Source organism: Carassius auratus, unplaced genomic scaffold (genome assembly GCF_003368295.1).
Source record: "Carassius auratus strain Wakin unplaced genomic scaffold, ASM336829v1 scaf_tig00011381, whole genome shotgun sequence".
Lineage (NCBI taxonomy): Eukaryota > Metazoa > Chordata > Actinopteri > Cypriniformes > Cyprinidae > Carassius > Carassius auratus.
This window is the reverse complement of record NW_020524198.1, coordinates 119,902-143,401: the sequence shown is the minus strand read 5'-3', so window position 1 is coordinate 143,401 and position 23,500 is coordinate 119,902. Positions and strand designations below refer to the sequence as shown.

Sequence of the window (23,500 nt, the reverse complement as noted above, 5' to 3'; positions counted from 1 at the left end):
TATATGTGTGTATATATATATATATATATATATATATATATATATATATATATATATATATATATATATATATATATATATATATATATTTATCTGAAGTTGGGTTAATTTGTTGTAATTATACACTTCAATGATTGTGGATTTTAGACAGGTTAATAACAAATTTTAATGGGAAAGTTTAATATTCATGAAATGAAATGCAGGCTCCAAACCAAACTTTTCTTATTTTATAAACGATTTCAAGCTCTATTGTAATGTCCTGAGTGATATCACAAACCTTTGCTTTGTTGATGTTTACATGTTAGGTCAAAACTTTTAGCCCGAATCCATCAGCTAAATGCATCTGCTAAATGCATCAGTTTAATAAAAGGTAATAGTGTAATAAATATAATAATAATAATACAACTAAAATAATAATAATAATGTTTATATTACAAACTACATTATTAATTAAATCTGAGACAACTAGGGAAGACAGAAATAAAATTTTCTGTGACGCTGCTTTGAATTGAACTAAATGTGAACAGCAGCGGGACAGTTTTATCAAACCGAATCGCGTTTGGTGCTTTGAGGCCGCCGTACTAAGCGCACACGGCAGGCGGATGTGGCGGGAGACACTGCTACACGAGAAGCAGACCGAACTAAACAACAGGTCAACACGAGCACACCGAGATTCCATGGACCCGATAGCCAAATACATCTCGCAGAAGATCAGTAAGACGCGCTGGCGGCCGATTTCTGCGGCTTTATTACAGCAGCCAGAAGTGTTCGCCGCAGGATCCTGGGACAATGAGGCAAGAGTGCTAGTTCAGATGAAGTCAAACAGTGCACGTCACATTAATGTTTCGCTCGTACTCATAATTCACTGTGTGTCTGCAGAATAACAGAGTGTCGATCTGGTCAGTGGGAGACCATGGAGCCTCTAACACAGACGGAGAGTTTGATGAAGAGCCGCAGTTACTGTGTGACTCTCTGCATGACGGGGATGTGATGGACCTGCAGGTGAGTGAGCGTCAACATGCTGCTCCTACGCCACTGCGTGCGCGTGCCCTCGTGACATGCGCAGAGAGAGTTCTGTTAGTGTGTGTGTTTGTGTAAAAATAATAATAAAAGGGGTCACCGTTGCAACTGTTATAGCCTGCATGTTTGGAAAATATCCCTGCTGAAGAAACAATTGCTAAAACCAGTCTCAGCTGGTTGGTCATAGCTGGTCATCAGGCTGGTTAGCCACTTCTTTGGCAGGTCAGGCCTTTTTTTCTTTCTTTTTTTTTTTGCAGGTATTTACTCATCTCAAATAGGTGCTAAACTAATAAAATCATTGATGAGTATTAATAAATGTTGAGAAAAAAACTTTTATGTTCTACTCATTCCTTTAGCTTCATGCATATTTGTCTTGTGTAAATCAAAAATTTAAGCCGAAACCTCTTCATAACGGTTTCAAACCATAATTTAAATGCTGCCTGCGATGCATTTCATCAGAGTCAGAAAAGAGAGTGAGGTCTTTAGTTTGTGGACTTATAAAACCGTCCTCTGCGTGATCTGTGTAGTTTCTAGATCAAGAGCGACTGGTTTCTGCATCATCCAGTGGAGCTGTGACCATCTTTAAGCTTCAGCCGGACTGTCAGGTATGTGTCTTGTCTGTTTGATATCTTATCATGCCCAGCAGCGTCTGACGGTTGTGATTGTGTTCAGGCTCTGTCTCTGGCTCACGTGTGGGACCGGGCTCATGGATACTCCTGTGATCCTGCGCCCTGCACCGCAGTCGTGTGCAGAAGCCCTGAACTAGTGTCTGTGGGTGAGGATGGACGAGTTGTTCTTTACAAAGCAGATCAGACTGAAGTGGTCCGTGTCATTGGTAAGGCTTTTGTGACTTTCTTTGAAGCAAGATTTAATATATGAACAGTTTAATTTTCTTCAGGTTGACCTAAAAATGGATATTCTGTTATAATTACCCTTCCTTATGTGCTTGCCATATTCCAAACCTGTATTTTTTTTTATCATCCATGGAATGCAAAAGATTGTTTTTCAGTGAAAGTGGATGGTGACTAGTCCTTGCAAGCTCCAAAAAATTACCAAAAAAAAGAACTATATGATTTCCAGATCTTCTAGAGAATATCATTGGTGTGAATCTGGATTAACAGACTTTCCTTTTCCTCCTTTTAGAGTTTCGTCCTTTAAGAGATTTAATAGTGAATGAAAATAATGAATTCTGAAAGTCTTTTCTTCACAAAAAAGCTACAGTATTGATCTAGAATATTTGCACAATAGAACATAAGTCATTGATTTGTTTTATTCACATATTAAGTGTTATCTGTGGAGAAAAGTTTTGCTTAAAGGGATAAACATATGTGCTTAAATGGCTCGGAGGTGGTCTTATTCAAATAGATATGTCTACTTATAAACTGGCTGCAGATTGAAGGATCTCACTGGATGATAGTTTCAGGCTCAGACAACCCATCACATCACAAACTAGCCACATGTTTAATTTTCAGATTTTCTGAGCTGACACACAAGCCACAATCCTAATTAAATGGGGAAAAAAGCTACAATTTAATCCAGTGTCTTCTTTAATTGTAGTGTTTTTTTACGTCTTTGTATATGAGGGTAAATCAAGACAGAACTTTCATTTTTGGGTTAACTTGTGCCTTAATTACATTTGACCTGTGATTGATATGAGTAGACGGACAGGACTGTGTTATTGGCTTTCAACAGAACACGCAGACAGCAGTACGATTCACGCCGTCACGTTCCTGAGGACGACTGAGGTTCTCACGGTTAACTCCATCGGTCAGCTGAAGATGTGGGACTTCAGACAGCAGAGTGACAGTCCTGCACAAATTCTCTCTCTGTACGATTCACTCACATTAGACTTAGTCGAAAAACATTAGGATTATTCTATGAAGAAAAACTGTATTTATTTAAATCTCCATAAAACCGAAAAGAATGCATCCATTTTCCCCTAGAATCAATAAATAATATTTTGCATGAAGGCAATTGTGACGTTTTTATTATTTTCCAAATTCTCATTATAATTCCCAATGATTGAACACTTTGATTAATTGCTGATTACCTGTTCCAGTAAACTCTGCATTGACAGATTTTTTTTTACTATCAATGTTTTAACATCTTAAGAAGTTACCCAAGCTTATTTACATTTTAGAATTTTTATTATATTTTAATTCAAAAAGTCTTGCCGAATTTTTATTTTATGTATGTAACTCTTGTATAATTGCAGCTTTTTTTTTTTTTTTTTGCCACAAAGCCTTAGATGATTACATGTCGACAAAAAATAACTATTTCCACTCGAGCTGATTTGCCAGCGTTCTAGAAAGAGCTAAAAAAGTTGGATCTTAAGTTGGTTTCCCTTCTTTGTTCATATCTTATTACATTTTCTTCTGCTGATGCAGCACTGGGGACCGAGTGCCCTTGCATTGTGTGGATAAACACCCAAACCAGCAGCACATAGTGGCCACTGGAGGACAGGATGGGATGCTGTGTATCTGGGACGTGAGGCAGGGCAATACACCCTTCTCTCTCATAGAGGCACATTCAGCGGAAAGTGAGTACCCTTCGAATTATATATATATTATATATATATATATATATATATATATATATATATATATATATATATATATATATATATATATATATATATATATATATATATATATATAAAATCTCATATATATGCAAAATATATACATTTAGAACGATGCTCTGAAACTGAAACTGCAATTCATCCGTGCATTGTTTCTTCTTTTTTTTAATGTTTTGACCTCACAATGTTTAATCAGTCATAACGAAGACTCAAAATCCAATCAACAACTGATGCACAGAACCAAGTCCCCACCCTGCATTTTTTTTCTTTTTCGATAATCTGTTTCATTTGGATGTACATCACAATATTAAAGCAAAGATCTGTCGCTGCTTCAGTTTCATTATAACATTCCTGATTGTAACTTGATTACTTACACGGTCGCCTAAAAGTTAACAGGTTTTTTTAAGCGATATTACACAAGATATACAGTAGGAAAAACCTTATTCGTCAGTTTAGTTTAAGTCTTGGCCAGTTTAATTTGCAAGCAACTGATATCATTTACAAGGACAGAAAATGATTCTGATCTGATTTCTCTACAGTGTGGGAAGTACATTTCCATCCATCAAACCCCAATCACTTGTTCACATGCTCCGAGGATGGCTCTCTGCTCCACTGGGAGACGACTTCCGGGTCGGACATGAGCACACTCCTACAGAGTAAGACAAGACTCCCTCACAACTATAACAACATCAATATTGGTATCGATCAGATTATTATCTGATTTAATATGCACATTGCATTTATACTTGACCATGTAAACAAAACAAAAAAAAGTATTATTCCCATAGATGAATTTTCAAACCAATTGCTACATCTCATCCATGAGTGTTTGCTCATGTGCGTCAAGTTGCTGATGTAGATCAGAAAGGTGACCATATATAACAACAGCCAGATGCATTTACACCTGGCCGAGTCATGTCTTATATGCCTTAAACAAACTGCAGATGGATTTGGTTTTCAATGTTTGTTTTGTACACACAGAGCAATACTTTATGGGAGTGACAACTGCATTGTACTACTGAAAAATCATCATCAGTCTATGGAAATAAACTATGAAATTAGCTTTTAATGATGATGTATTTAATCTTGCAATAAAGAAATAAGAATAAGACCATAATAAATCTAAATCCCAGCGCGTTATCTTGGCAATAAGCCACAAACCAAAATATTGTGACCTGCACCTGCCTTTAACTGCATAAACTGCATCGCTTTATGAGCCGAGCCCAAAGAGATTTTATAAATGTTGCAACACTTCCATATTATACACTTAATCTTTCAAACATAAATGAAACATGACAGCTCTGTTGAAAATAACAGGTTTCATTTTGAGAGTGTAAAACGTTGATATGGTTGTTTTGAGAGTGAGATCTGTTTCATACACACAAAAAACTATCATTTATCAGATTCACTCACATCTTTAAATTTATTTTGATTTATTGTACTATAACAATACATTTCTGTTGCCTTCGGTTATCCCTTTTCATTTGCCTCCTTTCTAATTTTTCTCTGTGAAATCTCATCGCAAGTGATCACAGGAGATTCATTTGAGATGCTCGCCGTGTTATATTGTTTTTTTTGTGTGTCAAGGTAAAAAAGGTGCACTCAAGTTTTTGTTCATATATTTCTGGCTCTAATCGCAGTCGTACCAGTCTGACACCCATCACCCGAGATACATACAGTTCTGTTCCTTCTGTTGTTTTCTTCTCATATAACACACATTCATATAATGAACTTTCTATGATTCAATCCTGCAATTGTATAACAATTTGAACTCCTCTTATGTTGCTTAAGAAGCAAAGCTAAACCGGTTAGTCTGATCATGTGTGTCTTAAGTTTTTGGGGAATACCTGTAGCAATAGCCAAAAAAAAAACATTGTATGGGTCAAAATTATATATATTTTTTTATTTTATGCCAAAAATCATTAGGATATTAACATCCGCATTTAAAGACTGGAGTGAATCCCATAAATTATAGTTCTCTGTGTGTGTGGAAATGATTTATTCAGCTTTCAGATAATGTAAAAATCTCTTTTTTTTTTTTGTGGTCTAGGCCAGGGTCACATATGGACTAGTAAAGCTACTGTGACTATGACGGTTTTATTTTTAGTTGGTCTGTTCATGTGCTGTTGTGATTCCTGGTTTGTTTCAGGGGGCTGGAACAGCAGGGTGGTCTCTCACAGTGCCGTGCCGCTGCCCGGGGAGGACGACTCTGTGGTCAGCGCTTGGCTTGCTGGGGACTCCAGCAGAAACAGACTGGAGGCGACTCACATGCTGCCCAGCCAGACACTGTCTGTCAACAGCCTCGATGTGCTGGAGCAGTGTTTAGTGTGCGGCACTGACGGAGAGGCCGTGTACGTCCACAGACAACTTCCTGTTTGATCACGGACCCAAAACATGTATGAAAGAGAAGGCTTGGAATATTTTTATATGCTAAATAGCTTTGTCCAGTTGGTTGAAACTACACCAGAATGATCAAATCATTAAAATGGCCATGTGTACAGCCCGTCTGTGTCTAGTTTTGTTGAAGTACTCTGTGAGTTTGGATACAATGATGGGAACCAAATAAAAGTTAATTGACCTGCAAGTGGTGTTTTGTCAAAGCCAATATTTACTTGCATAGGCTTCTCATAGCTACGATTGTTGAACAAATGCATCAGTCAACAATTTATTGAAAGAGTTTACCAAAGTAGAGACTAAAATTAACCACCTTTTGCAATATGAATTATCAACATCATCGGAAGTGAAACAATGTGTGCGCTAGAAACATACAAATTCTTCATGTTTTAAACTAAACGTCACTACTGCTGTATTGTGTGTGAGATCAAGCTTGACATATAGAGTGATAAAAGCACAAATACATCTATACAAATACACAATACTGTGTGAAAAAAGACTTGTATGCAAATTAATTATAACTCATTACATGCACAAGAAGTTCATCAAAGTTGTCCTGGCTGAGACAAGAACACATTTTGGTTTTAGGACAACTAACTGATGAAAAACTGCACAATAGTGTTTCTTGACTTGGAGAAAAATAATAGAGACCCCAGGAACACCAGAAATGACCACATTACAGTGTTGTGACGAAAAAGTATTTATCATTTAGAATATCTCTTTTTCGTAGTCAACTCAAAATATAGGTGAATATGTTGGAAACAAATCATGGTTAGGAGGTAAATTTATTATGTGACAAACTGGGCGCTTCGCTTCTACTGACTCGCGAGTCGCGACCACACAGAAGGGAGTCCTCTGGGGGCGGAGTTAAAGGGGTTTTACAACATCCGGGCTCTTGTGACGCGCATGTCATGACAGCCGTTGTAAAACTCAAGACGACAGTAAATACCGAAGAGAGGCAGACAATCCGTCAACAAATACATGTATCTGTCAGACACAGCAGAGGAGGTGCTCGCGATTTAAAAGCTCACAGGGGTCTATACGTGTCCAAACACGATGCCTCACCAACAGTAAATGGTAGGTGAACGTATTTCGTTTGTCTACGGTGTATGGTAGCAGTATGCTATCGCCTCAGCTTTAGGCCTCAGTCACCTGTTGCACCGATTCATAAATGATTTATCAGCTGTAAAATAGTCGTTATTCAATGGGAATAAGGTTTAACTTTTTAAGGGCTTCATGTGGCAATACTTCTGCACTCTTCAGCAGTTTCAGGCCGAGCTGAATTAACAGAGCGTGAATCAATTGGACACTGCGACTGTGTTTTAAAACCTATAGAGATGCCTAACTAGACATCACAGACACATGCAGTGGGCCGAATTTAGATTAAAGAGAAATTCATATATCGTAATTAGCACTGCAGTAACTTATTATGATCATCATAATCACTGGTGTTGATGGGCTTTTAATTTAGCCTTAAATATTTGTAAGCTTTAGAAAGGCATATCTACACCTACCACAAAACTGAATGGGGTTTTATGGCCTTGAACTATCAATATCACTAAAACAAAGTAAAAATCCAATGAAGAAACACGTAAAAAAAAAAAAAAAGCATAGTCCTTCATTCTTTTCTTTTTTTTTTGAGTATATCCATGTAGCTGTTACAAGCTTTAATCATGCAGCTGAAGTTATGTTAGTGTTTATAATGATTCTTCTGTATTCCCTCATGCATGTTTACTGATGTCTCTGTAGTGTGCAGGCCAAACGCTGAAGTCCAGACAGTTTCACACTTGCACCCAGGAGTCTCTTCTTCACCACCTTGGCACTTAACATACTTACATGAAGAGGGGCGAGAAACCCGAGGGATACAGACAGATGCGACCCAACACGTTCCCTGCGAGCGGTGGCAATAGTCAACAGATGCTGCAGGAGATCCGAGAGAGCTTGAGGAATCTGTCCCGGTCGGCAGACGTTCCCAGAGCTGACGTGAGCGTTGGAAAGGGACCACCGGACGATCCCAGACAACAGGGGCGCAGCAACAACCCTAGGAACCCCCAGCATCACCGAGCACTGCAGGAGATCCGCGAATCACTCATACCGTTTGCTAATAAGGCTTCCTCCAGCGGAAACAATGCAGATATCAACAGACACATGCTGCAGAAGCTGCAGGACGCTGGCTTCGATCAGGTAATCTGGATGGAACATACTGAGATTTTACTGAGAACATACAAGTTTGCCCCCCCCCCACCACCACCACCACCACCACCAAATGTGTCATATTAATAATTTGTGCTGGGAGTTTTCTCTACAGTCACTTTATAATTTCACTTATTTGAGGAATGACAGAAATGGTATGTTGCCAGACCAGCTTTGGTTGGAGACACGAGCGCAACGTGTCATACTCCGATGCTCACTAACACTGAGGGAAGGGCTGCCAGACTATCACAACAAAAACTGGAGGATCTGTAAAAATAGAGTTCTGAGGGGTAAAATACACATTTTAGGGGCTAAATATCATGTTCTTGTGGTCGCTTAAACCTGCTGAAAGAGTGTTAGAGTAGCTCGGGCCATCCTTAAAAATATTTTGGTTTGCAGTAACAGTAATGTTTTTAATAAAAAGGGGTCGGCCTATATATATATATATTTTGTAAGTTTCAATGTATAAAAAAAAAAAAAAAAAGAAAATTTTGGTGATGTGATGACAGGTATGAATTTAAACAAATTAGCATATCGTGACGTCACTGACTGGGTCTTCAACCTGTGCCTTCGGTCGCATAATTGCAAACCTCATTTTGATGCAGGCTATATAGAGCACAAACAAATTAAAATCTTTGTCAAAAACATGATTATTGCATGAATTTCAGGTGAGAAGAAAAAAAAAAAGTGAGGTACTGTTTTACTTGCATCAAATGCAACCTACAAATGAGAGAGCGTTTACTTTACTTTCTTGTGTTGTCACTTTTGTGAAAAAAAATCCTGTTTCATTGAATCGATTGTAAAACCGATTTTGCATGTTTAAATAAGTTTTATACAGCAAATAACACTAATATAGGTAAATCCACGGACAACAGGCAGGACGAATGTAAAGACCAATATTTCTGATTATTTATTGGCGTGAAGTTATTTACACAATGACAAACAGGAGTGCAACATTTTCGAAAAACAATAAGCAGAGTGGACTGCCATAATGCAAAACATTTACTGCAGGCTTCAACATGGCTGTGTTTACGATTAGAAATGTCAACAAAAACAATAAATCGTATACGGCGATTCTAGGGCTGTCCAAAAAAAATAGAATTTCGAATATTCATTGAATTTAAAATAAAAATCCACATTCACACAATTTTAGGTGTGCATTAAGGAAGCTGCCTTATGAGCTCCGGTATTCACAGTCCATGTTCCATTCCATCTCGCCGCGCGCACAGCTGTGTTTACACAACTTTCAAAGGCGGACGAGCTCGACACTGCTGTCTCATCTTTCACCTCTTGTCTCAAAAAATGCCCGCACGCAGATGACGAAAAAGACATAATGCAGACAGTGTGTGGAAGGCCGAAGTATACTTGATCTTTATCAGTAGCGCACGAGATGCGATGACGATATATGTGGCATTGCATTATAAGGTTATGTTATGTTAGCCTATCCAGTTGAAGCCACTTCAAAAAAAAAAAAAGAGAGAGAACATCAATGTGGAGAAAATCTTGTTTATATCAAAACTGAAACCAAGCGCTTCACACAGAGCGCATATTTCGCCCATTTTATAGAGGGACACCGTTGGACTCGTGTCTCGCACAAGAGAGCTGCATGTTTAGAAAGACATGTAAAATTAATGTATTTAATTTTCTAAAAATATTTCGAGACTTTATGTTGGGTTTTTGTTCCCCATATCCCACTGCATCTCATGTTTTTAAATGAAAAAATGTATTCTTGTGTTACTGTTCTTCCGCTCTTTATTTATTTAACAATATATGCATACATGACGCTGTTTTGTGTATAGTTCTTTAAGCAACTTAATTAATAATAGGTTCATAAACTTATTTTAAATATTATGTTTTCACAGTCATGTATTCTAATGCTTTGAATAAACATGCAATAATATTTTGCTCGATGCGCTCGAGGCCTATATTACAAGGCCTATATTATTCATAATATTCTCGAGGCCTCAGAAGACAAGCAAAAAGCTTTTCTTCACCCTAACTGAAATTATGTATTTTAAATTTGAATACAATTCAAAATTTGATCATATGTAAGTAAAAAGTTTGAATTTGTTTTTTCAGCTATTTTGACAACCCTAGCCCGAATCTGTATGAGACCGTCTGAATACCGGCAGAATTCACATTTCTGTTGTAAAAAGAGAAACTGTGTGCAGAAGTATTATTTGCTGTTATGCGTGTGTGTCCGAAGCTGCAGCTGCTGTGTGACGCTACAAGAGAAGGTCGTTAAAATCAATTTCCTATTTTCGTTTTCAAAACTTGTGTTGGTTGGTCCAATCGATTCGTGCAATAGTTTTTCGAACATAAAGTGACAGTCGACACGGTCACAGTTTTAGACTAGCTGGGAGAAGGGATGGTTCCAGAACTTTGTGCCAAGTTAAAGCGGTGTCGAGCTGTTTTAATGAATTGTTTTAGATGTATTATGGTGCCCGAACCCGTATGACTTTGAACAGTGACCGTGAACATTTTGTTTACTGCCGCCGCAGCCATCATTATCAAGCGAGAACAGTTGACTCTGACAGTGAATGAGACAAAGCGAAGCATAGTGTGACATCCGTTAACCAATAGTGTAAACATAGATGACGTCACAAGTTTTTTTTTTTTTTTTAAAGAAGATGGCCTTCGTTTGTATGTAAGCCTAGGAAATTTATATTTACAATACTCGAATATAATTAATATTATTTTCTTGCTTTTGTATTAGTTGTTTGAAGCATAAAAAAAAGGTCGGTCTCAACGCATATTTACAATCGGCAAGTCGGTCAGACTAAAAAAAAAAAAAAGAATTGAGTCTGTCCTAAATTGACAGAGCTGGTCGGGTTACGGCAAACAAGAATACTTTTAAGGATGGCCTCAGTTTGGACTTGGCAACACTGTGTGATACACACATTTCTTTCCAATAAGATTAAATACGTTGTTTGTTTGTGTTTTTCTTTCATGTGGTCTATGTGCATAGATGTTGTCAAAACAGATTTTGTTCTCTTACTGTGGTTGTACAGACAGACAAAGAGGCCAAACAATATTTTAACCTCAATGGTTCATTTCATTTTATTATATAAATGACTGTACTGAGAATACTTTAGTAAAGTATGATGTATATTCAGACACCCAGACAGGGTGATCAGGACTCAGTGTGAAGCGACTGTATGTACATTATCCCAATTTGTGCATCGTTGCTTGCCAAATAACTAAAAGTAAAAGGGCACATGATATTGATTTGCAGATTATGTTGTTTTGTGATAAGAGCATGTGCAGTGATACGAGGTGACATGAAACTAGTGCAGCTATGTACTTTAGGAAATCATTTGCCTGGGATCGCTGTCAGTTACGCAGTTTGCATAATCCAAAAATGTCATAGACCCCATAATGCCACTCACCAATCACCGGCAAGTGTTACAGAGAGCAAAGAAATAATAAAACATTATCGCACAAATGCCAATAAAAGTTTTGTGAGCTTATGGCTATCTCTAATAGCAGTTCTTGTGCAGGGTTTTAACCGTTTGTATTTAAACGCCAGTTAATGAGGGCCAGCGTATTTGATTGGGTCTCAGTAGTAATGCATATATTAATGCATGTGTGCATGTGTACAGGAGATGGTGGTTCACGCTCTGAAGCAGACGAACAGTCATAGCGTGGAGGCAGCCATCGAGTACATCAGTAGGATGAACTTCCAGGAGCCTGCGAGGGAGCAGATAACAGCACGTCCTGTCAACACGGCCATAAAACATCCAGGTAGGTAGAACCACCAGCTAGCCCCTTCCATGATTTGATGTATTAATTTATTTTGATAACAACATAACAATTAGTTATGAATTGCTGGAATTGTTTCGGGTTGCAGTAAGACATTATGGGGGTCCAGATGTAATAGTTCTGTAGTCTCTGACAGTTGTCTAATCCAGCCTAATTACACTTGTTGTTGTTTTTGTTTTTTTCATCCATATGGCTTTAAACAAAGAATTGATAGCTAGTCCATTGAATCCATAATTAGTATTTTATTTTATGTTTTTGCATGGCCTGTTGTTAGAAATATTAAGGTCCTTAACACTTGCTACTTGATTAGTCATTTAGAAAACTCAGAGTTGTTGTTGTTTTTTTATTATTATGATTTGCATGATTTATGACTAGATATATTGAATCCACATTAGATCTGAATGTGTGTGTGGATGTGTACAAATCTTATTTGTCTTCAGAACAATTAATCTTTTCTTTCTGTTGCCAATGATCTAATGTTTTAGTAAAACTGTTTTATCTAAAACTTATGGTAGTCTGATGAAAAGTCGATCATGACTTTTTTCTTTATGCATCACATTGGTAATGAAAGGATGAGTGCATTGAATTGTAGAATGAATCTACACTGTCACATTGCCAACTTTAGTAGTTTACCTAGGTATTCCAGGCATGCTAAAATTTGCATATTAAATGCTATTCTTGACGTAGCTGTTGATTAGCTATGGTAGAGTTCCAGGAGGAGGACTGAGCACCTCTGAAGAAGAGAATATGGTGTTATTGTAAACCATTACATGGGCATTAACATAAGCAGATAGTTCATGAAGAGAGCAGTATGCATAGTAATTATATGAAACAAAAAATGTGCTTGAAGGTGAAAGAGATAATCTTTTCCTCTTTAGTGCTAGTTGTAGCCCAAAGTACACATGACTGAACATCAGAAAGTATGTTGAAAGATACAGTGCAATTACCTGAAATCTTGTAATCACTTAACCAGAGTTTCAAACTTGGGGAGATGTCAGTAAAACAAATGCATTTACCTCACAAAAGCAATTCAGCGTCCAAAGCTTGTTACTTGGCTAAAAAGAAAAACTCTAGAGACAATAATTTGGTTAAATATGCTTTGAGTTACAGATTCATAAAGTTTTAATTAAAGATGCAATTCTGCGATCTTTTATCAGAAATTAAATATACATAACTATGTTTTCAGATGTGTATAAAGACCTTACTTAAAAGGGGTGGTTTACCGTTTATTTATTTATTATTATTATTTTTTTTATAATTATTATTTCTAGGCTTGATTGTGTTTATGGGAAGAGTCCAAATTACCCCACCATAATTGGGGGGTACTGCTCCTTCACTTCTTCTATGACCTTCATGGTCCACTACCATATCAATCCCCACCGTGATCGCCAAGTGCAACATTTTGGGAGGATACCCGCCAGCACAGTTCATTGTTTACATTGGTAGTAGAGGAGGTTGTCGCACTATTCTAACTTGCTTTCAACGTCGAACGAACACTCGTTCTCATGGAGGCTGTGTGTGTGTGTGTGTGTGTGTGTGTGTGTGTGTGTGTGTGTGTGTGTGCGCGCGCATGTGAGAGACGCATGAGTGACTGAGAGCAGGGAAAGGAATTTCAGGTGAATGAATACACTGTGTGTCTTAAATAGCGAATGAAATACCTTGACAAAGATGAAATCTAAGGACATTTACTCTATAATATTATTTTATTTTAGTTAGTTTTACCAAACTGTAATGTGTGTTTTAGTTTTTTTTTTTTTTTTTCTTGTAATATATGCCTCGTTTTTATTTTTATTTCAGTTAACAACAATGTTTTCTAGTTTTTGTTTTTCGTTCTTTTTCATTAACTATTATAACCTTGGACCCCCACCAAAACTGATATTTTCTGTAATTCAAACTATGTTTATGGGGGGCAGTCTAACTTGTTCATGCTTTGTTTAAAAAAAAAAAAAAATTATTTTCCTATGTTTTTATGAAGCCCATTCCTCAGAAATACACAATGGGAGATTTGTTAGCCGGCTAAGTGTGTTGTGATTGGCTTAACCCCCGAGTGTGCGTCTGAACGTCCCGCCCCTCACCTCATTGGCTGGACAATAATTCAATATCAGTATTTATAATGATATAATTTTTTTCTGTAACGTGATAACACTCCGATATTTGGATATAAATTACCATTGTTTACCATTCATTGATTTATTTGTAGCATCTGACTTCGTTAAATATGAACATTGCAAATAAACATGAGCATTGCAAATTTTAAAATCAAAATGTGTTGCGGGTGTTTTTTATGAATGTGTATCTGAAGGGAGCCGACTGTCTTCAGAATAGTTTTGATGCTGTTTTCATTATATCTGCTAAAGAAGCACTCATGAGCGGAGCTACTTTGATTAACTACAGCTGTTACTGGAGAAACCACTGGTTCTGCTGCTCTCACAGCGCCTCCTGCTGGTGGACAAGTTTGCATTTTTAAGTCCGTCTGCAGCAACACGTTTTTTTTTCTTCTCTGCAGCAGCTCAGAGCACTCTTCATACTCTTTATACTTCTAAAGAACATTTGTTTTAATCTATAAGAATAACCAGATTACACTACCAGTCAAAAGTTTTGAACAGTAAGACTTTTAATGGTTTAAAAAAGAAATATTTTTGTACAGAATGTTTTTCTTTTAAAGAATTCTTCTGTTCACAAAGACTGCTTTTATTTGATCCACAGTGAAGCAAAACAGTTTAATTTTGAAATATTTTTACTATTTAAAATAACTGCTTTATTTGAAAAATGTAGTTTATTTCTGTGATGCGCAGAAGAATTTCTGAGCATCATTACCACAGACTGTAAAAAAATATGGACGTAGTGTCCGTGACGTCACCCATAGACTCCTTAATAGCGGTTTTGAAGTTCAAAGTGTGCAGAGCGGGCTGTCGCCATCTTGGCAGCGCGTCACCGCGCAACTCCCCCGGACAATCGAAAATGGGCAAAAAGGCAGGAGCTGATTGGTGAATCCACGCCCCCCCTAGCGTGCATCATTGTCAGCAGCGGCAATCCACCTGTCACTCAAGTGGCCACGCGCTTAATTATGCAGAACTTTAAGTCTTAACATAATTTAAATGGATGAGTTTTAAAAAAAAAAAATCACCCCCCCTCACAGTTGTCATGAAGGGCAAAATTAGCAATATAGACCAAAATAATTTTTTGAAACGGGCTGTAAACATGTTTTTTCTGCTGTAAAGTTCAAGGTCATTTTAACATGGAGAGTCTATGGGACTGACTCTCTTCTGCAGCCAGCCTCAAGCGGCCAGTCGATGAATTGCAGTTTTAGTCATTTCCTTATTGGCTTCTCGAGAGAGAGAGCGCGAGGTTGCCGCTCGATCATTACTCCAGTCTTCAGTGATCTTCAGGAATCATTCTAATATGATGATTTGTTCATCAATATTTAAAACAGTTGAGTATTTTTTTTTTTTTTTCTGAATTCTTTGATGAATGGAAAGATCCAAATATCAGCATTTATCTGAAATAAAAAGCATTTGTAACAACTTTATTTATTTATTTATTTTTTGGGAAATAAATTACATTTTTATTTAGCAAGGATGCTTTAAATGGATCAAACCTGATGACAAAGACCTTTTTATAATTTTACAATTTTTATTTCAGATAAATGCTGTTCTTCTGAACTATCTATTCATCAATGAAAACTGAAAAAATTCTACACTGCTATTTTCAACATAATTATTTTAAGCAGCAAATCACAATATAAGAATGATTTCTGAAGGATCATGTGACTGGAGTAATGATACTAAAAATATAGCTTTGAAATCACAGGAATAAATAACATTTTAAAATATTTCCAAATATAAAGAAAAAGGTTTCACAATGTTACTATTCTTGATGTATTTTTGATCAAATAAATGCAGGCTTAGTGAACAGAAGATCATTTTTTTTAAAAACATTAAACATCTTTTTTTCAAAAACTTTTGACTGGAAGTGTATATTAGCCTATATTCTGAAGTTAAAGATATTAATATTAATTAGGTTAATCTGAGATAATTATTTGTCAGTGATTTCCCATTTGTTGTTTGTTTGAAGGCTAAATACAATATAAAGCTGAACATTAACTTATTTGTGCTGTTTTTCTTTTCTAAAATTACATTTTCTCTTACATCTTGTTTAGACACTGTTTGCCCCTTATATTCCAGGCCAGCCCGTAACACCCCTTCTGCCCTTTGGTTATCTGATGTTTTACGCGACACCGTTCTAAGCTTAGAGCTGCTGAAAGGATGTGGCGCAAATCCAAAAATAATGCTGACCTTAATGTGTATCAGTCACTCCTATTTTCCTTCTCTGATAATGTCTCCATTGCTAAAATGACATACTACCATAACAAAATTAACAATTCGTCTAACTCTCGCATGCTTTTTAAAACATTTTCCTCACATCTTTGTCCGCCTCCCCCCCCCCCCCTGCTTCATCTCTAATAGCTGACGACTTTGCCACATTTTTCATTAATAAAATGAAACATATTAGTGCACAGTTTTCCTACACCAAAACCAATCAAGCTCATATCACCAGCGAACATACTCATTTACATCCTTCTCTTCACTCTCTGAGGCAGAAGTCTCAGAACGCATCCTTTCTAATCACCCTACTACTTGCCCGCTTGATCCTATTCCATCTCATCTCCTTCAAGCCATTTCTCCTGCAGTTGTACTTGCACTCACACATCATCAACACATCCCTCCATACTGTTTTCTTCCCTCATCATTTAGACAGGCTCGTATAACTCCACTAATTAAGAAACCATTTCTTTTAGAGAACTACAGACCAGTTTCCCTTCTTCCTTTCATTGCAAAAACACTTGAACGAGCTGTGTTCAACCAAGTCTCTACATTTCTGACACACAACAACCTCCTTAACAGCAACCAATCTGGCTTCAGAAGTGGACATTCAACTGAGACTGCCTTGCTCTCAGTTGTTGAAGCTCTAAGACTGGCAAGAGCGGAATCCAAATCTTCAGTACTTATCCTGCTTGATCTGTCCGCTGCTTTTGACACGGTTAACCACCAGATCCTCCAATCAACCCTACTGGCAAATGGCATCTCAGGAACCACACTTCAATGGTGTGAGTCTTACCTATCAGATAGGTCCTTCAAAGAATCTTGGAGACGTGAGGTGTCCAAGTCACAACATCTAACTACTGGGGTGCCTCAGGGCTCAGTTCTTGGACCACTTCTCTTCTCTGTCTACATGGTATCATTAGGTTCTGTCATTCAGAAACATGCATTTCTTGCTGGATGATGGACAATCACCTTCAACTCAACCTTGCCAAGACAGAACTGCTTGTGATTCCAGCAAACCCATCGTTTCATCACAATTTTACCATCAAGTTAGGCACATCAACCATAACTCCTTCAAAAACAGCTAGAAGCCTTGGAGTTATGATTGATGATCAGCTGACTTTCTCAGACCACATTGCTAAAACTGTCCGATTCTGCAGATATGCTTTATTCAACATCAAGAAGATCAAGCCCTTTCTTTCGGAACATGCTACACATCTCCTTGTTCAAGCTCTTGTTCTGTCCAGGCTGGACTATTGCAATTCCCTCTTGGCAGGTCTTCCAGCCAGTTCTATCAAACCTTTACAGTTAATCCAGAACGCGGCAGCAAGATTAATTTTTAGTGAGCCAAAAAGATTACGTCACACCTCTGTTTATCAATTTTCACTGGCTTCCAATAGCTGCTCGCATACAATTCAAGGCATTGATGTTTGCCTACAAAACTACCACTGGCTCTCAGTGTTTGGAATAACGGCGTTTGGAATAACGGTGTTTAAAAGAATGGCGTTAGTGTTGGCGCTGCCATCTCAATTAGAGCTAGGTAACCCGTACATGACGAAGGATTAAAAGACTCACAACTCAGACATTATCTGGTGTTTAGCCTGCACTCACGCACAAGAGAGCAGTGGCCTTTTTATTAGTGATTGCACACCTGTGTATGTTTACTCCACCCACTTCTTGATTACAGTCAATTAGAGAACATATACAATTACATAAGTCAACACCCCCACTTGTTCTTAAATTGACAGAATATAAACACAGTGCATCACATACATGCATTTAGATAATTCTTCATACTCCAAATAAAAAACACAGAAATTTATCCATTTTAGCTTTAGATACTGATTTTGTTAAAATGTCTGCCACCATATCAACTGTAGGACAATAATGAAGAATTATTTTGCCATCATTCAGTACAGATCGGACAAAATGATACCTGATGTCAATATGCTTACTCCTTTGTTGACACACCGGATTCTTTGTAAGTGCAATAGCACCCTGATTGTCCTCAAAAATAGTCACTGGTGCATATTCAAGTACATTGTCCATTCCATTGATTGGTCAGATACAAGCTTTCTTGCGCAGTAGCTAATAAAGCCATATATTCGGCTTCACATGTGGATAAAGCAACAGTTTGTTGTTTCTTAGACTTCCAAAAAATAACAGGCCTATTCTTCTCCTGTTTTTGACTCAACTTCAAACTCAGGTTCCTTAATATAAATTTCACAATCTATAGGAGCATGCAGATATGCACTTTTAACATCCATCTGATGTAAAGTCAAATCATATTGTGCTGCAAGCTGCATCAAAACACGCACTGAAGTTATATAGCAGTAGGTGAAAATGTCTCGTTATAATCAATACCTGCCACTTGACTATACCCCTTTGCCACATACCTGGCTTTATATACTCTCCCATCAGGATTTTCCTTTATAGCATAAACCCATCTTCACCCATCCCCTACTGCCTGCTTACCTTCTGGTAGGGTTGTTAATGTGAAAGTGTTATTCTCTTTCAGAGAGTTAATCTCATTCTCCATAGCTTCAACCCACTGCTCTGATTTTAAAGAGCCCAAGGCTTCCTTCAGTGTCCGGGGAGCATCACATGCAACACGATAGCAATAGTCAATGGCTGATCTGCATCATCTTTAACTTCATAATCATAATCTGCAAAGTACTGAGGGGGTCTTCTTTCTCTTTTTGGATATCTAGTACCTAGATCACTCTCTTTTTCACCCTTTGCACTGACTTCACCTTCAGCTTTCATTTCTTGTGGAATTACTTAAGTCCTGTCTAGTTTTGGTAATAAGGTTTCAACCTCCTTCCGGTATGCCAAATATTCATCCACATCCTCCACTGTCTGAGTATCCCTTTCATTTGTACTTTTTGTGACAAACTTCACCAGTCTACTCTTAAGTACTCTCCCTGTGTCTGGATAGAAAACAAGATAAGCAGGGCTATTTTTGTCATAACCAACAAATATACCCTTGTCACATCGCGCATCCAACTTTATCTTCTTATACTTGTATGCATAACACTCTAACCCAAACACTCTCATTTTGGATAGATCGGGGTTCTTTCCAGTTATCAGGTAGTATGGAGTTTGTCCCAGACGTCTATAATAACATCTGTTTCTAATTATAGCAGTGGTTTGTACCACATATGTCCACAACTCCTTTGGTAATTTACTCTCAATGAGCATACATCTTGCCATTTCAAACAAAGTCCTCCAAGCTCTTTCAGCTGTCCCATTTTGATGGGGTGAATAAGGAGCTGAGGTTTCATGTCTAATTGCATTCTTGCTGAGCAATGACTGAAATAAGGAAGATGTAAATTCTGTTCCATTATCTGATCTTATACATGTAATCATACCTTACGGTGCAACATCAGCAATGACTTTCTCAGTGGCTACGGCAGTGTCACTTTTGTTCTTCAAAAAATAGGTAAACACAGCTCCTGAATAGTCATCTGTGAAGGCTAAGGCAAATCTGAAACCATCTTTTCCTGCTGGTTCTATAGGACCAGCCAGATCTGCATGAAGAAGTGCAAACACATCTTTTGCTTTCTCATCTAGATCTATATTTCTGTTGTGAGCAAATTTGCCTTTTACACAAACTTCACATTTCAAATTGGATCTGTCAATTTTACCTCTAATTTTCATCCCTTCTGTAACATTCTCCAACTTTAACACATCATCATAATTACAATGACCCAGTATTTCATGCCATGTCTGAATATCATAGCACGCGTTACACTCATCAATCTCATTAGCAACAGTACTCAAATAAAACAGTCTGTCATACATATGAATATCAAAAGTTGTACCATTTTTGTGAATGAGTCTGTTCTGTCCCTCTTTGAAGATTACTGTTGCTCCGTGTGAAATTGCCGCTTTGACAGAAAAGATGTCTTGAGAAAATGATGGCACATAAAGTGCCTCCGTCAACATCATGTCCACAATGCGACCATTGCTATTTCTCAAACGCAATTTAGCGGTGCCCTTCTTCATCGCGATTCCACTGGCCCGTTTTCCATCAGCCAGCTCCAGAATGTGGCTCTGTGGCTTGAAACTTAAATCAAAATCCACAAACTTCTCAATGTCCGTAACAATATGTTTAGTAGCTCCATAATCCACCATGAGACCTTTCATTTCCACGTCAAGATCCGGAACTTTATTCACCTGCTCCACCATAAATGCAAATGTGGGATCCTCCTCTTCGTCCACCGTTTGCTTCACTTTATCCCGCTTTCTTCGACGACAGTGCACGTCTATATGTGAGGTGCTTTTACAGAAACTACACCATTGTCTCTGTTCCCCGCACTCCCCAGCAACCATCGTGCACTCCGCGGCTTTGTGACCCTCCCGGCCACAATTGTAACAGGTGAGTCTCATACACCGATTATCCCTTCCTTTAATTTTTATTATGCTGTCCTCTCCCGAACTAGCAATGCCGAACTTCTCAGTGCTTTCATAGCTCCTCAGTTTTGCTTTAAAGTCAGCAAATGTTAGTTTTTCGTCACTCTGAATAATAAAAATAGAGAATGGTTTGAAAGTATCGGGCAAACCCTTTAGAATCATGGCAGTCAATAAATCATCGCTCAAAGTCTCTCCCGCATTCCGCAATGCTGTAATTGCAGTCTCTGAACGAATAATGTAATCTGTAACGGTTTCATTTACACCTTTCTGAAGAGATGTCAAATCCGTATACAAACTTATCACACGTGGCTTCCCCTTACCAGCGTAGGGATCTCTCAAAATCTGCAATGCCCTTCTGCCATCATCCGCAGCCTCTCTCATCACAAGCGCATACTCTTGTCATCTAATAATTGGATCAGAACTGCATTTCCCTCTTCGTTTTTACTGTCGTCTCTCTTCCGCACCTTCATCATTCACAGCCAGGGCTTCACTCAGTATGATGGATTTCAAACCCAGAAGACGCAAATGTGCCAGGAACTTTGTTTCCCACAGTTCGTAATTCTTTTCTTCTCCGTCGAAACGTAAATGATTCCATTGGTTCCCAAACTCTTTACTGGGCCCATAACCTGTTGGCGCTGCTATCTCAATTAGAGCTTGGTAACCGGTACATGACGAAGGATTAAAAGACTCACAACTCAGGCATTATCTGCCGTTTAGCCTGCACTCACGCACAAGAGAGCAGCGGCCTTTTTATTAGTGATTGCACACCTGTGTATGTTTACTCCACCCACTTCTTGATTACAGTCAATTAGAGAACATATACAATTACATAAGTCAACAGTTAGGTAACAATGTTATTTTTTTCAGTAACGGGGTAATCTAACTAATTACTTTTCCCATCATTACAACGCCGTTGCCATTACTGAAGTTAAATGCGGTGCGTTACTATGCATTGATTTAATAAACCATGCAATCCGAACGCACCCCTGGCTCACACAGCGAGTGTGGAGGTGGGTTAAAAATGAGAAGCGATTTATGATTGGCTAAAGCGGAGTCATGTGTTTCATGTTAGCCAATCAGAGCCAGTGTTTTTACACACATGCCGGCACACGCGCCAGTGCCAGCGGCACCAAACACACACACACACACCCACACAAACCCAACAGCTACACACACATAGATTTGCAGCAGCAGCAGTCAGGAGCAATCCGATGAAAAGTTGGCATTTTCAAGGTGGAGATATAAGCGCTACTTCAAATTCATTGTGGTCAAAGGCAAGAACGTGCATGTAATGTGTACATGTAATATGTGACACACGCATCAGGCCTCCAAACAAAAAAATCGAGTAAGGAGCCATTGGCTCCTATAAGAAATGAACTTCGGTGCCAAATGATTTTTTTAGGTGCAACAGAATAAACATGTGTTTATGTGTTTTATTTAAATTATTTATTTTACATTTTAACTTTTAAATCATACTGACGTGTTTATGTCTCATCTTTTCTTGACTTTATCAGCATTTTGATCCATCTTGTAGAGACCTTGGAATGAAGGTTCACTTAAAGTGGGAGCTAAATGTCTTTTCCAACTTGAAATATACAGTTATGTGTAGGGCTGGGTATTGTTCAAAATCTTTCGATCCGGTGCCAATTTCGATACCTCAGTTTCGATACCGGTTCCTAACGATACTTTTTTCGATACCATATGTTTTAAAATCCATTTCAACATCAACACAAATACATTAAACACAAAACTTTTATTTTTCACCTTAATTAAAACAAATTCTGGTAACACTTCACGCTCAGGATAACATTATTAATACAACTGGTTGTGCTTTTTGGATGGGGTGTGCCATTCAGGGGCAGACTGGGACCAAAAAGTGGCCCTGGACTTTCTGGCCCACAGCAGCCCACCACATCATAACGCAAACGCCCCTGTTTTGATGTCATTTATTAATTTAATATTTAAGTAAACAGTTTGGGGATTTAATAGGGCAACTGATCCACCGTTGAAAAAAAAGAAAAAAGAAAGAACAGCAGCTGTTCATTTAGCGATTCCTAGTGAGCAATACATGCTCATCAAGACACAAACATTCTTCTAGAACTAAAACTTTGCATTCAGTTAGCAGATCCATACGAATCATGCATGAAATATAAGTTTATAAACACAAACGACAGCTTTATGTGCTTTACAGTTCAGGTCACACAACATTTGCAACGTTTCTGAAATGCTGCTCGCACTTGTTTCTAAATATTGCTGATTCAAGTGTTTTAAACAATTTGCGCGCGTTCGGAGCTTTCGCTCACTCATTGAAAGCACGCACTGCAAGCAGCATTTGAGACAATGCGCGTACAGAGAATGAATTCATCTTTCGCGTATCGTAACTTCTGAATGAACACGTACACACACAATTATATCAAAATAATTGTCTCTGCAAGTATTCTCGTAAACACAGTCGGTTATGTTTTAAGTGAACGTATACAGTGGCCTGCTGCTCAGAGAAATTCGCTGTACCGGATAAATCTGTCTCTCTCGGTTTTGGAACCGAACTTTGGCACCGAAAGATAAATAATTTTTCGATACTCATAGTATCGAAGTTTTTCGTTCAATACCATAAAGGCATCGAAGTTCGGTACCCAGCCCTAGTCATGTGTTGTTTATTAAACAGAATCTGTACCAATATCATGGACCATAAGCATCACTTGGCACCTGAGTATAGTTTGGGGTCCTCCTCAATGCATCCTGTAAATGTTGTCATACTCTCTTAAAAATAAAGGTGCTTCATGATACCATAGAATAACCTTTTTGTCCTGTC

The 23,500-nt window shown here is 38.0% G+C and overlaps 2 protein-coding genes across 2 annotated transcripts in view; both read left to right on the top strand.

Annotated features, from left to right (window-relative positions):
- The first annotated feature begins 573 nt into the window (after positions 1-573).
- Positions 574-6,185, top strand: nup43 (nucleoporin 43). Its single transcript, XM_026246010.1, has 8 exons — positions 574-794; positions 880-1,002; positions 1,548-1,625; positions 1,693-1,855; positions 2,713-2,848; positions 3,408-3,559; positions 4,141-4,257; positions 5,751-6,185. Exons 1-8 carry the CDS (start codon positions 603-605, stop codon positions 5,978-5,980), a joined length of 1,191 nt encoding a protein of 396 aa, XP_026101795.1. The 5' UTR covers positions 574-602; the 3' UTR covers positions 5,981-6,185.
- Positions 6,186-6,882: 697 nt separating this feature from the next.
- LOC113073101 (serine/threonine-protein kinase LATS1-like) overlaps positions 6,883-23,500 on the top strand; it is a 28,460-nt gene continuing 11,842 nt past the window's right edge. Inside the window, exons 1-3 of the mRNA XM_026246009.1 lie at positions 6,883-7,072; positions 7,745-8,179; positions 11,791-11,932. Of these exons, the coding sequence (XP_026101794.1) occupies positions 7,832-8,179; positions 11,791-11,932 (490 nt within the window). The 5' untranslated portion in view covers positions 6,883-7,072; positions 7,745-7,831. The remainder of the gene's footprint in view (positions 7,073-7,744; positions 8,180-11,790; positions 11,933-23,500) is intronic.